General features: G+C 33.2%; 1 protein-coding gene across 1 annotated transcript in view; it reads right to left on the bottom strand.

The window, feature by feature from the left end:
* Window positions 1-9,404: 9,404 nt before the first annotated feature.
* LOC118189799 (uncharacterized) overlaps window positions 9,405-16,506 on the bottom strand; it is a 161,411-nt gene continuing 154,309 nt past the window's right edge. The window contains exons 2-3 of the mRNA XM_035360463.2: window positions 14,612-14,828; window positions 9,405-11,198 (exon numbers count right to left, since the gene is read on the bottom strand). Coding sequence (XP_035216354.1) covers window positions 10,886-11,198; window positions 14,612-14,751 — 453 coding nt within the window. The 5' untranslated portion in view covers window positions 14,752-14,828 and the 3' untranslated portion in view covers window positions 9,405-10,885. The remainder of the gene's footprint in view (window positions 11,199-14,611; window positions 14,829-16,506) is intronic.

Below are 16,506 nucleotides of genomic sequence, written 5' to 3'. Positions count from 1 at the left end.
CATATATGAAGCAATTGAAGAGGGACAAAGAGAGATTTGACAGCTTGTTAGTAAGCTGTTTCTTGTGCCGACCTTTTTTTATTGAGCGTTTTTGTAGCTTTCGGAGTTAGACCGCCAAAAAGTTTGTGTCGGATTGGCTTAGCTTTATTATCGATACTGTACATTTTTTAAATACTTGTATTTTTATTATGCAAAAATATGGGCGGTTAAATTAAAAAAAATTATAATGTCTACATGTTATAGTTTTAATAAATATTTTAATTAAGTATTATCTCCTATCTTTGTGTTCATGCTTCCATTTACATGTGGAGACGAGAATGTGACACAAACACAGAAATGTTCAACAGGAATAGCTTAATAATATTTAATTACACTTTATTACAAAGTTAGAGGATATACGAAAGTTTGTGGCCCAACCGAGATAGAGGTTCGTGACTGTGACTGCCGTTCAAAAAGGCCTGGGTTTGAATCCCGAAGGCATAGATATGTATAAATGTATAGTGTCTATGTGGCATAGGCGCACTCAAAATATGAGAGGAGCCGAAACTCCTCTCAAGAGGTTGTGGGTAATGGAAGAGGGGTGGGAGACCTTCGAACCCGCACCTTGGGGTGCTCTGCTTCAAAATTGTGAGTAGAACAGAGCAAAGTAGTATTGTCACCTGTATGATGTACAAGGCTCTTTCCAACGACAAGCATAAAATTGTCTCCTTACTACGATGAATTTCGTGAGCTTAGTCTGATTTCAGACAAGGTAAATTAGTCACAACATTTCAAGATATATCAAATAATAACAAGTAGCAAATACATATATTTATATAATTAAATAATTTGTAACGATACAAAAGTGTAAAATATGGTATTTAATTCTTTTCATTGATTAGAAAAAGATTTTTGAATCTAGATGAATAGTTTTATCCATAAATGAAGGATTTTATTAAATCAAAAGCAAAGAAAACATAAAAAATTAAAGAAATATTTCCACATGCACGCAAAAATTTTTCTATTAATATGAAATGAAATTAAGAAGCTAAATATTGAAAATGAAAATTGAAGATTATAACACAAAGAATCTTAAATTTTGTAGAACACCTGTTAAAGCTTTGAAATGCCTATAATTTCGGCATGCCAGGAATATGGGAAATATTTAATAGCATTCTGGCAATATAATACACTCATGTCCATAAATTAAGGATAAATCGAAGTCACGCTGAAATCGAACTTTCAAATAAATATATCACCTGTAAAATCACTACACACATCTTCAAGAATCATATGCAAATTTCAGGAAGTAACCAAATGACACCGATGGTACGTCACAATGACGAGAGTGTAAGAGAGTGATATATAAGGAATACAGGCAAAAAAGTAAATTTGTTCACTGGCGCTTTATAACCATTTCAGTGCAATAACCGAATAGTTATGACACAAAGGACGCATTTGGATGATTTTTTACATGGTAGAATTATCGGCCACGGAACAACCACGGAATGTGGGCGTACCTAACTGGAAGTATCAGACGAACTTGGAATTGCCCAGAGTGTCATCTCCGGGCTTTGGCAACGATTCCGAGATGATGGTAATGTGAGCAGACGTTACAGCACAGGTCACCCCAGAGTTACAATGCCGAATAAGGACCGGTATTTGGCAGTTACTGCCAAAAGAAATAGGCGGAGCACAGCCTCAGACCTGTCTGTCATGTCGTCAGCTCTCTTCAGCCACTGGTAAGACAATTTCAAGGCAGACCGTGTACAGACGTTTAGGGTAGATTGGTCTATATGCTCGTAGACCTGTCAGTCCACATACTGCAACTCACTGTCGCCTGCGGTTAGCCTGGAGTAAAGAGCATGCATTGTGAACACCGCATCAGTGGGCTTGTGTGATGTTTTCCGACGAGTCCAGGTTTAGCTTGCAGTCTGATTCTCGCCGGACTTTCATATGGAGAGCTCCAGGTACCCGTTACCACCAAGAAAACATGATTGAACGACACCGTTACGGTGGTGCAGGAGTGCTCGTTTGGGGCGGAATTATTCTGTGTTCCAGAACTCACCTGCATGTTCAAATTGGAATCATGACAAGCCAAATCTATCGGGACGTCATTCTGGAACAACATGTACGTTTGTTTCGGGGTGCCATTGGCGCACAATTTGTGTTTATGGATAACAACGACCGTCCTCACCGTGCAAACATCGTAAGCGAATGCCTTCAGTCGGAGGATATCATCCGTATGGACTGGCCAGCATTCTCACCGGACTTGAATCCAGTAGAGCACGTGTGGGACTTGCTTGGCCGACGAGTTGCAGCCCGTCAACATCCTCCTACATGTCTACCGGAACTTCGGAGAGCATTGCTTTTTGAGTGGTGTAATATCCTCCAAGATCAGATCGATAATTTGATACTCAGCATGCCTAGGCGTTGTACGGACTGTATTGCATCGTCTGGGAGATATACAATGTATTAACAATCATACCAACCATGTAATATTGGTTTTGCAAATAGTATTTTTTGTAATTTGCTCCAGGGAGGAAAAATCGCTATTTTATTAATAATATCAAACATATAGCATCTTTTTTTGCTCTTTACCTTTTGTTTAATAAATAAGCTTTACAAATAAGTCAAATTTGTTTTGCTTCTAACTCTTCCTTTGCCTGATTTTGCATTATCCTTAATTTATGGACATGAGTGTATTATCGAGTTACAGTCCAAAATTGCAATTCAAAGATGCATTAATTAAAATAGTGCTTGTCGTTGATTATTAATATAGAATTTGACTATTATAAGGACTTACAGAGGCCTTTCTAAAACAATGCAGCAAATATCATTTTGATTGGTTGTTAAATGTCTGGCCCGGCGGATGAATATCTGCAGTACGGAGGATCTATTATGATTGCTTACTTGCACAGTTAAAATATATCTTGAATCTTTTACGCAACTTTTTATTTACGCTGACATATATTCTGATTGCCTAATATGTGATGTGACCGAACGGCCTTTTTCTGGTGTATTGCATCCACATATTTGCTAATATAAAAACTCTTCCTTATATTAAAAAGCTTGCTTGCATAATTTCTATACGAACACAGTTAGAAACAGTGTTTTGTGATACGAAGGATTTGTGGAAGAGACGCGTTTTTTTCGATTTGACTCATGTAAATCTAGTCTTTTTGAGCTGCTCAAGAAAAGTAATTAAGGAATGTAGCTAAAAAGCTCGCAAGATTTGAAAAACATGCAAGGTGTATTTTAACAGTTATTTAAATTTTGAAACCACTTCCTTTCAATTTTGGTTTCCCACTTACAAATCCCTACCAGAATGAGTTTTTAGAATCGCGTTGAATGCAAACAAATTAGAAGTATTATTTAAAGTTCAATTTACTTCGAAAGGGTGTGCTTAGGAGTCCTTAGCGGAGCGGTATTTCTCCCGCCTTTTTAGCATGCCTTCGTGGTGCAATGATCAGCACACTCGGAGCGTATTCGTAGAGTCTGTGGTTCGAGTGACGGCGAGGGCATGGCTCATTTTTCATGTCTGCTGCTTCGAAATAACCTAATTTCTCTATTAACTCTCTATTCAACAAGACATTTTCGTAATTATCGCTCTTCATTTAATGCATTTTTTATCATCGGTGTCTGTATTGTGTGAAAATCTCATCTCATTTAAAATTAAGTTGTTCTCTTATAAAGCCGAACATTTTCAGTACACACGCTTCGCTTTCAAGACAAAAATTCAATTCACCGCCAGAGGTGCTGTAAGCGTCTCAAATCAGCAATACATAATCACTCTGCTTCTGCAATTCAAAAACGCTTCACTACAACTTAATAGAGAGTCATAAGGGCTAAAGAGAGAATACTGTATTTTGCAAGTGTACATAACCCTGAGATAAGAGGTTTACTCTAATTAGCAAACACGCCAGTTACATCCTATCCAGTTGTTTCGGTAAGAGGTTATTGGATAAGAGGAGGAGGAGAAGCTTAGTTTCTGAAAATAGCATGCGCCGTACTGTTTCAGTTTGAATATCTAATTATTTAAGTGAATCCTTGTCATTTAATGAAAGAATTGTCATAAAATGATTGCATTGTAATTTGAACAAAATACTAAGCACAGCGTTGCTCAAATAAATTCAGAAAGTCACAGCTACGCGTACATAAAAAATGTAACTGTCGTCATATATATATAAATCTGTAGGTAGATCTTCGATTCTCATGGCTTGAATGCTAATACTACGATAATAGAAACCAAAAATATAAGAAATTCTCATTTTACATACAAATCAAAAATTTTTATATTTATTGGAACAAAAAATTTTATAACAAAGTCAATATTTAGTACGTCAAGACAATTAAATAGAAAGTAAACCCTTATATGAAATATTTTTAGATAGAACTGCGTTATAGATTCCACAAAATTGAGAATAATATCATACTAGTAAATTTATAAATCAAGGGATTAGCTAACAACTTTGAATATGACCTTAAACTCTTTTTATACAAACAATATTTTAATGACTAATGCATGCAGAAAGTTTGCTTAAAAATTCGAAAATGATGAGTTGAACGATACGCGTTAATAGTTTTATTGGATTTGCTGTGCACCATTTTTACAGCTCGTAGAGGTTACTTTAAGTTTCTAACAGTTATTTTAAGTTTACTGTCTATTATCGTTTCAGATATACTATTCCCTACTACAATGAGTTTTACGTATCGCGTTGTATGCGAATGAGTTAGAAAGGGTATTTAAGGAAGGTTTAGCTTACTTCGAAAGGGACAGCTTAGAAGTCCTCAGTTTGCTGTCAGGCTACATCGTTCTTAAATCTACTGCGCTCGGCCGTATTGTACGTGCCTATTGATTGCCAGCTAGGTTAAATTAAGGGCCAACTACGTTAGGCATTTGTGTATAGCTTGAGCTCAGTTTAGTCAGTTTAGTTTAGTATTAGATTAGTTTCTGATTTTTCGTATCTTGATTTGAAGCCCAAGTAGAGGATTCCCTGTACGCCCGAGAAGGGGCCGTCTGTGAATAATTGTTTGAATGAATAAAAGGGTATTTTATCCCTTCTATGAAGTTTGTTATTATGCACATGAACTCAGCGATAAGTCGCTCTACAGTTCATTAGGTTCCTCTACATTCATAGACCAAGAAGTGAGGAACATTATAAGCTATATAATTTAATTGTAGCGATTTGAAATGTTTACTTTTTATTTTAATGAATTGCTAAAAAACTGTCACATGAATATTTTTGTACTATTTAGCACGAATTTTGTTGCCCCTATTTGTTCATCTCTTTTCAAAAACATTTTACAACCAGGTTTTTTAGAAAAGGAAAGAGATTATTAGCATCTATTCTGCTTTAAAAATATAAGGAAAAATTCTAAAATGTAGTGTTATTGTTACTACGTATCTGTCCGTATACTTTTGCAAAATTGTATTCTAGCGTCAAACACTAGATACAATTTTACGAAAACGTTTTTGTAATTCTCCCGAAATCATCTCAATACGACGTTCATTAGAATTAATGTAGCAATACAAATACGCAATTCTTTTTTCAATGTTTCTTACAAACTAAATGCTCTAATGTCCTGAGTTGCGGAATTAATTATAACAAAATTCCTAAGACGTGTTTGTTGTTGCATTAGGCAAACAACAGCATTAAAATTTAGTTCTATTTTTCATTCGGTTGCCAAATTTTTTTTACTAAATTTATTTTCCGAACATAAATTAAATACACTTTACTATATCTTTTATAAGAAGAAATACGAGAATTATTGAAATCTTCCTTCTGCTATAATGAAAATATAGTCCGCAAACATGGAAAATTTCGAAAGTAAAATATTATGGCACATTCAGTTAGAAATTGCACTAATGATGGCAGCTCTCTTAAAATAAATATGCAAGAACTTTTACAACAATGCTGATTTCAAGTAGAATATTGCATGAGATATGTAATCTTGGTCAATAGAATAGCATTAAGTGCTATTATGTCTTTGATATGTTTTCTGTAAGCAAAATTCCTTTTCAAAACGTGAATTAACATTTTAAATATAATCAACAAGCAAATATGAAACATTTTTCCAATATTTTATACGCTACGGCTGGCGTCTTAACAGCAAATGACTGATGGTTGTTTCATTTGACAATAAAATTAAATACATGATACAAATCTTTATTATAATTAAAATTCAATAAAGAAATAGGTAGAGTCATATACGATACTTTAAAGATATGTACATATTTATGTCTGTTCTTCATCCTTTCCACCCACAATGACATATCACACTCTTCCATGTTGAACACCTATACAAGGTAAGTCAGAAATATGGATACAGGTTCGAACTAAATGTAATGTATTACGATATATTATATAGGGCGGTATATTAAATTTAAAACTTTATTTTGTTTTCACTTTAAGCACTCTTACTTAAAAAATTAAGCAGAACTTATATTATTAGACAAAGCGGCCTTGAAAATCCAAGAGAAGGTTACATCTACAGCACCGGCATTTGGGTTTAAAATTGCCACTGCTGCAATTTAACGTACACCAGAACGATCGGGCTAATAGCTGACCATTTACCAATTAATCTCTACATATAATAAAAGAAAGAGTCTGTCTGTGTGTCAGTGTGTGTGTCTTTCGTTCGCGCTGCGCGTAAGCTAATAGACCCACGGCTACGAAATTTGGTACACTGGTGCATCTACACAAGAGCCAGTGCACTTCGAAGCGAATTTTTCGAAATGCGAATTCGAATTTTTTTATTTTATGTTTTGTGACGCAATCGCGTCATTTTGAGACATAAGGGGCTATAGGAAAGCGAGATTTTACTCTACACACTTCATTTTCACATCGTCATGAAAAGGAGCCACTTAGCTGTTTTACGAACTTAAAATAAATTTCGTGTTTCAATAAATCGATTGAATACGAATTTATTTAACAAAGTGAGCTTAACACCTTTTCAACGGGATTTTTTCTAAAAAAGTTTATTTTTAAAAATGTACAGTTTATTTTTCTTTGATTTTTGGACACGTTAAACCTTCATCCTTGCGAATGCTTTTACAAAAAGATTTTGGAAAAATGATAATATTTTGTATTTAAAAAAAAATTTTTAATTGAAGCTTCCGAGTTGGAAAAATGATAATATTTTGTATTTTGAAAAAAAATTTAATTGAAGCTTCCGAGTACACGTCTCACATCTTTAAAAATGTGATTTTGGCAACAATTTTCATTTCTTATTGTTGTTGATAGATTTTTGATGAAATCGCATCATTTTGAATAGTTCCATTCTTTTAGAAATATGGGTTTGGAAACAAGTTTTCATCGTATTTCTGATGTCACTGTTTTTAAGAGATTTGCATATTTCATTGTCATTTTTTTATATATATAATACATTTTTATTGATTTTTTTTTTTGATAAAGGTGTTCTGCAGAGTAAAATTCTGCGCGGAATTTTTTGTTTTTTGAGTTTCTATCATGTTATTTTTTCCTTATTTCACTATTTGTAAGATATTGAAAAGTTTTGCATGATTTTTTTTTTTCTTCAACAGAAAGTTGGTTAATTTTTTTATTAGGATAATTAATATTAGTATTAAGGGATATAGCTTATTTCATTGTAATTTTTTTCTCTTGAAAATATAAGATAAAATATCATTAATTATACTTTGCTTTTCAGAATTTTTGTTTTTTGTATTTTTTTATGTTATTTATTGCTCATTTCACTGTCTTTAAGATATTGAAGAGTTTTGAGTGATTTTTTTAGGAAACAAAGTTCTTAACCTCCTTTATACCATTTGAATTCTTAAGATTTTGCAAAAGGAAGTTGGTTAATTTATATATTAGGATAATTAATATTTGTATTAAGGGATATTGCTTATTTCATTGTAATTTTGTTATACGTAATAACTTTTTCTGTGAAGTAGTTCTGCAGAGTAAAATTCTACGCCGTTTTTAAATGTAACGTTTGGTGTTCCCTTCAGCCAATTTTTCCGGCGTTTGTTGTTTCCTTCAGCCATTTAAAAGCCAGACGAAGGCTGGCAGCGAAGCTGCTAGTAGCCAATATAATCCGGCTAGAATTGATTGTTGCGCAGGATAATAGTAGGACTATTGAACAGAGCGTAACAGTTTTGAATGCAGCATAGCAGCCCATGATTATGGGAAAATGAAGAAAACGATTCTTTGAAATAGGAGCCATTTAGACGAAAAATACCTCCTGAAAAATGTTTCTGTAGTACTGGTGTAAGCAACAGCAAACATGAATGTGGAAACTTTCTTTAACAGACTGCGGAAAAGTAATAAAGTAAGTTTAGTTCCTATTGTTCTGTATTAATCGTCAGTTTGTAAAAAAAGGACTTTCTACTAACCGGAAAACTAATGTGGCGCTATCTCACGTCTTGTAACACACGTGTAACCATAGTTTTGATGCATTTTGTATGTCTATAATTGCAATCTGCAATTATATACATACATATTTCTTTCAGTATGTGTTAACTGTAGTGACATCGTAAGTAGAAAAATGAGTAAAATAAAGTACCTATATTAAGTACTGACGTTTAAATTGACAATGAAAAAGCAGAAAATCCTGATTAGTTTATGTTTCAGGTTCAAGTGGAAAAGGAACTATATCAATACTTCATCTCTTTTTTTTTTAAATTATTCTCTTAATTCTTATTCTGGTACAGGAAATCTCAAAACCTTAAAATAACACTCATAGAAAAAGTAAACTAAAATTCCTTTTTGTTTTTATCTTTAAGTAAGATTCCTAAAGTAAATGTTGTGATATTAAATATTCAGACAGTAAGGACATTAGATGCAAGAATGCAAAAATATCCTTAATTTTAAATCAAGAATGCATATATTTGTTAGTGAATTTAGGCATAAACCGTAACCAAGAAACCTAAATTATTCCATAATATTTAAATGTGATTAAAATCTAAATCTAAATGCACAGTTTAAAACTCAAATAATTGCTTTCAAATTTAATTCAAAATTTCATGTATCACAAATATTTGTAGCGCGTATTCGTTATAATTTTAAACCTCGTAAATTTTATTCTGCATTTTATAGTTAAGAGTGTTTTCAATTATTTCATTTTGCCTAAATATATTTAATGAAGCAATCTAAGATATAGGTAAAATGTACAGTTCAGTATTTTATTTCTGATAATTCAAATACATCATTTGAACTATAAGAGATTTAAAACTTTATAAAAACTGTTTCTTCATTATCTATCGATTTCTTACACAAGTTTTGTGATATACAGTTTGAAATAAATGTTTAAAATTCATGCTATATGAATTGAAAATAATACTCATTAAAAGATTTCAACAAAAGTAGATAAATAAGTTTGATGATATAAATAGTAATATATATATATATATATATATATATACAGGTATTACCATATATAAAAACAGCCTTATAAAATGTTATATAGAAGAGTATAAATTTTTCTCGAAGATAAATTTCGAAACAATTTTGTATAGTAACAGATATGTTTAAGAAATAATTTAGCAGATTATTTAAATAGTAATGTTCAATTAAAAAAACCATGTTTTAAAACACATGAAACAAACAAAATATAACAAAATACTTTTACAAAATACAAAATACTTAAAATACATATAAAAAATACTTTCTAAAATATGGTCAAGTACTATCCTATTAGTTTATCAAGTTTCCAGGATGCATAATTTGTGAAATTGAACTTAAAAGCTAAATTCGATTAAAATCAGTGAGCGATATAATTAGATATATACTAAAATTCGAAGATGCCACTAAGGAATTGAAAATAAAGAGTGCTGGAAAGAGAATTCCTGTCCAAACGTAATGACGTATAAACAGATAAGAAATAACTCATTAGAACAAAGCGATATCAATTGATTACATCTACTTTTTAAAAATTTCTAATTAAAATTTTGTAATTTAGAAAAATTCTCATAGCAGAAATGAATACAAATATTAAGACATTATTTTTATACAAAATTCAAAACCTAGATCTGAAATAAAGGACTGATATGTATCTGTAGTTCTAATGCAAAATTTTCTCATAATTATTATTTTATCATTATATAAAATTACACTTAAAATATAGTTTTAAAAATTTTTAAACTTTAAGCGCAGCCGTTGTATAGATAATGATATTTACAATGTACTGCAGAATGGAAGAGATCCTGAACAATTCAGACTATTTACTTCCACTGGGGAAGATAAGTGTTTGAGTTTATACTCTCTATTTACAGGTAAATAATTTGTCATGTGAAATTCAATTTAAAAGTTATGTAATTAAAATCCTTCTGATTTAAAAATGTCGCTTAGATGCTGTTTGTAACACAGTCTAATTCACAATCTAATCTGTGACCTAACAACTTATGAACAGTTGCGTTGCAAACATAATTTGAACTATGTTTCTCGACCGTAATTAGTGCTGAATCTACATTGTACTACCTATTACAATTTATTAAAACTCTAAAGCTGCAAGATATGTCCTAACTCAAGAATTACAAATGCAAATTACTGTAATTAACATAACCAGCAGCGATTGTGATAAGAAGGAAGTAAAAAATTTGATGGTCTTCATAAACCTTGTGCTTGATGATAATCAATCTAATGACATCAAACCTTCAGATCTTCTATTAGTTAACTAGAATATTTAATTGATAGCTTGATTTGATTGTAAAGACATCATAATGCTAAATACCACAGACATCAAAATACTTTGTCTTCACCAACAATACTGCAGATGCTTAGTTAAAATTTTATTCAAATGCAAATTCTAGAAGAATTCACCATTGTCTTCAACTGAAAACAATCGTACGGGCATTATTCTAGTTATTGAGGGTAGAAGTTGACGAATAGCTACCGTACTTCTGCCTAGAAAGAGGTGCATCGAATGAGCCATCCCTATAAGGTCACACAAAGGTGACTTTGCTTCCAACCTGACTGGTCTGAGGAATGGCATTGACCATGTTAAGAGCCTGTAATGCCAGGCGATTGGCCAGACGTGCTCGGTTAGTAGATTTGACATAATTCTCATGTGCATCGTTCATATAGCGTCGATACATCTTAAATTCCTCTTGTTCTTTTGCCTCCTTCCGCATATACTTAATCATCATGATCCCAATACCGAAAGAGTAGAAGAACAAGACAACCACGATGTAGATGACGGCATTCCGTTGAGATATCTCTTCAGCTAGACGTGTCGCTGGATCTGGGGTATTAGATCTGAAATACGTAAATAAATGAGCAATCAAAATCTAGTAAATTAAAATAATTACAGCTTTCTCTTTGAAACTTCATTCTGTATATAAATATTGTGAAATTACAAAGCGTTTTATTGTCACATTTTGTTTTATATTTAGGCATGTCTTTGTAATAGTCTAGATTAAATAATCTTAGTGTGATTTCTAAATTTATTAATTTTATTTTAGCAGAAGAAATCTTTTGTAATTACTTAAGAGATTTTCATCTATTTGATTTTGGAAATTTTCGGATCTTGAGCTTCATGAGCGTGCATCAAGAACTTTATTCAAGCCTCTATATTTTGTAAATAAACACTTTGCCCTGCCTTATAAAGTATTTTCTGAAATGTGAAGCTGATTTCTCCATTTGATTCATACATAAAATTCATTACTGTGCTTTTGTTATTGCCAAATTTTTGCAGCAGTATTAAAATAACTTTATGCAACACACAATGTCTCATATCTAACACTGTATACTAAACACACTGAGAAAATATACTTCCTCAAACGTAAGCAAAACATATAAAAGAAAAACAATAATAACAACCTCGGAAAACTAACTCCAGCTTCATTCGTTTATACTGGATCGATTGAGTAACCGATGACAACATTCGATGAAGAATCAAAACACAGTTTTTTCGTTAGTATTACACAAGAGAGTTCCAAAGACATGTTTACAGTCTTTGAAAAACTACTATAAATACGCTGAAGCAATCAGCAACACAGCTTTTGGGCTACAACGGTGAAGACACGTCACAGTTCTAAGTGCAGCTAACAGACTCAGTTCGGTCGCTCTCAAGCTAATCACTGAACACAAGACACTCCTACTGAACTCGAGATACTCTTCTAGGATATATATAGCCTTAACTTATATTCGAGAACATTCCAAAAGAAAATTGCTAAAAATGCGCTTTAGAATGTTCTCAGTCCATTTATGACATATCGGGAATTTTGTCGCCTAATGAGCAATTTCGCACCAAATCTGGAAACCCTGCCTTTCCCTGCCAGTTTATGGCAAGCCTAACCCATTTTATTCCTTAAATATCTCACCGCAACTGGGAATTTCGCAACAATACTATAGTTATTACAACAGTGCTCTAAACTACGGTACCATTTTCAGAGCACTTGAAGAATGCTTACGATAGTGCTCTGAAGAATTAAAATGGTGCTTATACGATAGTGATTTGGAAGAGAAAAGTGAGTTTTGCTTGTATTTCAGAAAATATATTTTTTCTTTTATTTGCAAAGAAAAGAAGAAAAAGAAGTAAAATAATAAGAAAAACATAAAATATGTATAATATATTCTGAATATCAAGATGATATAAAAAAATATTTTATATCAGTTTCGATGAGAAATGCTATTGACACAAACGTTTAGCATGGAAACACAAGCACATGACACTTGTTTTCCTGAATAAGCCTGCTTCGTCGCATGTTACATAGCAACTGTAAGCGAAGGGTTAATTTAACTAAAGCAAAGTAAGCAAGAATTATCTGAGTGAAAGGAAGAATGGAAGAATTTGTAAAGAAATTTGAACTGAATATTTAAAAAAAGTAAGAATGGAAGAACTGTTTTATTGGAAAAATTTTTAAACTACACTAGTTATCATAAATTAAGGAAAAACACAGAAATCACGATTACTGAAAAAGTTAGTTGTAGAATTTTATGAAACGTACACGCAATATACAACACATAGCAAGGTATCAAATAACATAAGAAATTACCAGACAATTATGGTAGTATAGAAATTAACACATGTATAAAATGAACAAATCGAAGGTGCCAGTTTGCTATAGGGAAAGTACCTTCAATATAGAATATGATCGCCTCTAGAAGCAATACAGCACATATAGCGATGTGTGATGCTTCAATTACGTGGTCTATTAGTTCCTTAGGAAGCGAGAGCCATTGCTCTTGAAAAGCAGTTACAAGCGCAGCAAGGGTCTGAGGGGGCGGATTGAGAGCAGCTAGACGTCTCCCTAAAGCATTCCGAACGTGCTCGATAGGATTCAAGTCCGGGGATCGAGCTGGCCAGTCCATACGCATAATTGTTTCCTGTTGAAGATAAGTATCTACGATGCGAACCCTGTGTGGTCTTGCGTTGTCGTCCTGTAACAGGAAAGTATCACCTATTGCCCCGGTATATCGGCGCGCATAAGCATCAAGGATGTCATCTCTATAAACCTGAACATTCACGGTTTCCCTTGGAAAGACATAGAAGTCTGTGCGTCAACCTAAAGATGCCACCCCAAACACAGACACTGCCTCTTCCGTATGCATCTCTTTTACAGATGTTCGACGGATAATAACGGGTTTCGGGTTTTCTCCATATCAAATAACGCCTACTATTGCTTTCTAGACTAAACCTGGACTCATTCGTAAAGCAAACAGCCCTCCATTGACCAGGCGTCCAGTGGACATGTTGTTGTGCCCACTACAAACGGTCCCTCCTATAACGTGACGGGAGAGGCACGCAAATGGCTGGTCGACTCGCCATACAGACCACCTTCGTGAAGCCTTCTACGCACAGTTAACGTTGACACCAACCTTCCGGTGGCTGCAGCAAGGGAGGGTCTAAGGAGAGTCGGAGTAGCGATTCTATTCCTGCGTGCCCATAATGTCAAATATCGGTCATCGGCGCTCGTCGTAGCAGTTGGCCGTCCTTGACCGAACCTCCTAGATGCCGAATCTGTGGTTTGAAATTACCTCCAAAGTCTATGAACCACAGAAGGACTCACATTTAGCCATCTGGCCAATTCTGTTTGACTTTGTCCTGCCTCTAATCTCCCAATGGCTCTCCATCGTAGTTCTGCAGGCAAATGATACCTGGAGGTCATTGTTACGAATTGGCTATCTCAGATTTCTGATGTCACTATAACAGTGAAATATGTGGGCTTGCTCTCAAACATGGACTTTAATGCTCTTCGCAGATGACGTATTCCGAGTGCAGCGCTACTAATTTGTATACTGTAGTTTTACTCAGCAACTCTTACTTGGCAACATTCAAATTTTACACGGTTTGGCTTGAGGGGAGTTATCGCTATTTTTGTTATTTTTCCTTAATTTATGATAACCAGTGTAGTATTGACACTGCATTAGTTAGGAAAAACCAAAGGAAACGGTTCATGTTTCAAGATTATAATCCTGGTTCAACTACTATTGCTCAGTGATCTTATTCACATGATGATTAAAAATACACTTTCATTAAAAAATGGCATTTTCTTTGGAACATCTGAGCTAATGTGATACGTGTCCTCGGAGTTAAAACTAAATGCTACGGTTGTTTTGAATGACACTGTTTGATAATGATGAGAAAGCTAATTTAGTTTATAATTATTCAAGCTAAATGATTTATCTCTAGAAAATTTAATAAGCAAATAAAGTTATATACTTACGCGACATCATTGATAGGCATCGTCGCATTTTCATCTGTTGATAGGGATGACAGGTAGTTGCTGAGCAGACGAGTGATATTAGGACAATGAATACTGCTAAGACCGACCAGTCCATTCTCCCCATCACTACCGTTTAACATTTGGCGAGGATATGAAAATAAATATTTGCACTTCTTGAATCATGAGTAATCAAACTCAATCGATATTTTCCAAAATTCTGTAAAAGGAAAGAAAAATATTTACAAACATGATTAAAGTTTGAATTTAGCGATACATAAACTAGCTCCAGATTAAACTTTCAAACTTACCTGTAGAGGAATTATTTTAAAATTAAGTTAAGTTTATCTTACTATTCTTTATGCATGATTTTTTAATAGGAACCATTTTTAGAACGGTAATTTTAATAAATACAAGTTTAACACGATCATGATTATTATCTTTAATAATAAAAATGAGAAATAAATGTAGTTATGATTTTTTAGAATTTCAGTTTAAGTTATATTTTAATGCAAAGAATTTCTTAATTAGCCGAAAGAGGTATTAGACCCAAAGGGCTATTAGTCTCAAAACGGTATTTTGAGTCGTTTCACTTTCTGCGTTGAATCACCTTTTAAACTGTTACCACCAAATATTATCGAAATTTATTATATTTAAAGAAACAAAATAATGAAGAATCTGCAGGAATGTTTCTCGCATTGTGAAAAATCAACGCTACCTAGAGACATCAAATTTTGAATAACGTAGTTCTCCAACCGAACATGGGCACTTGGAAGTCCGAATTTTGAATTTCGAATTTGTTTTATTACCTCTTTCAAATGTTGTAAAACTTTATGAAATTTTTTATTAACAGACTCCACGATTTCAAAGTCAGTAACAGCAACACTGTACGGGAAAAAACATTTTTATCTCCAGCGCGCGACACTGTGTATTGGAAATTCTAGATGTGCTGTTTTGCTGTTTTTAAATATTTTGTGACAAGCTGTTGAATTGAATTTTATGTGATTTAAGTGCGAAGAACATGATATTCAATAAATAAAGGCATGACACAAACGTTAAAAGAACGCCCCTTTCGGCGTAATATAAATTTTTTTTCATAACTTTATCCTTTCTTAAAATTCGTCTTTCATAACACATTTCTGCGCACTAATGAAAAATATACACCGATCTTTAAACTTGCCTTTACGTGCATAAAAACATTGATAAAATGTATTAGAAAGATATTTAGTGCGTAATTACAAGGTGAAAATTGGATTATAAATGAATACAAAATTACGCAATAAAATAATGCATGTTATCGAAATATAAAAAAATGGGGATGTTTTGGAAATAAATGCAGACAGTCGCGCTGTCACATGCGTTTGCGAATTAGGGAATGCCACCACTTTTGATTTGTAACCACATTTTCACAGCAAAGTTTCATGATCAGGTTCATGCTCAGACTAATTCCTGAGAGGAAAATTATTCCACTCCTCTTCTAATATTCATCTCCTCATCCGAGTCTTTAAGGTACTAAGATCCGTAGCAGAAAATCGCTGTGAAATAGCCTTTCGAAAAGTCTACGCTGAAGAAATGTTAACAGATCCATTTTATTGCTGTGTTCTATCGTGTGAGGGCGACCTCACAAATATAAAGAAGCTTGAAATTATGTGAGATTTTCAAAATTCATTTTGTTTCCTTTTACAAAAAATATTATAAACCAACATATATAAAGCGGCGAACTAAATGCGTCTGTTCTTGGTAATACATCAATACTGTTTAACGTTGAAATAATATTTTTAAAACAGGTGAGCAGCAAACTAAATAACACGGTAAGCAGGAAACAACATGTGACGGATCTGAAATGGAAATTTGGCAAAGACTGATTTTCCTTCCTGCTGATCGGTCGTTTTCATTTT

Source organism: Stegodyphus dumicola, chromosome 2 (genome assembly GCF_044657685.1).
Source record: "Stegodyphus dumicola isolate Sdum_Otavi_A_Nest chromosome 2, ASM4465768v1".
Classification (NCBI taxonomy): Eukaryota; Metazoa; Arthropoda; class Arachnida; order Araneae; family Eresidae; genus Stegodyphus; species Stegodyphus dumicola.
The sequence above is the reverse complement of the archived record's forward strand: the minus strand, read 5'-3'. Positions and strand labels throughout refer to the sequence as shown.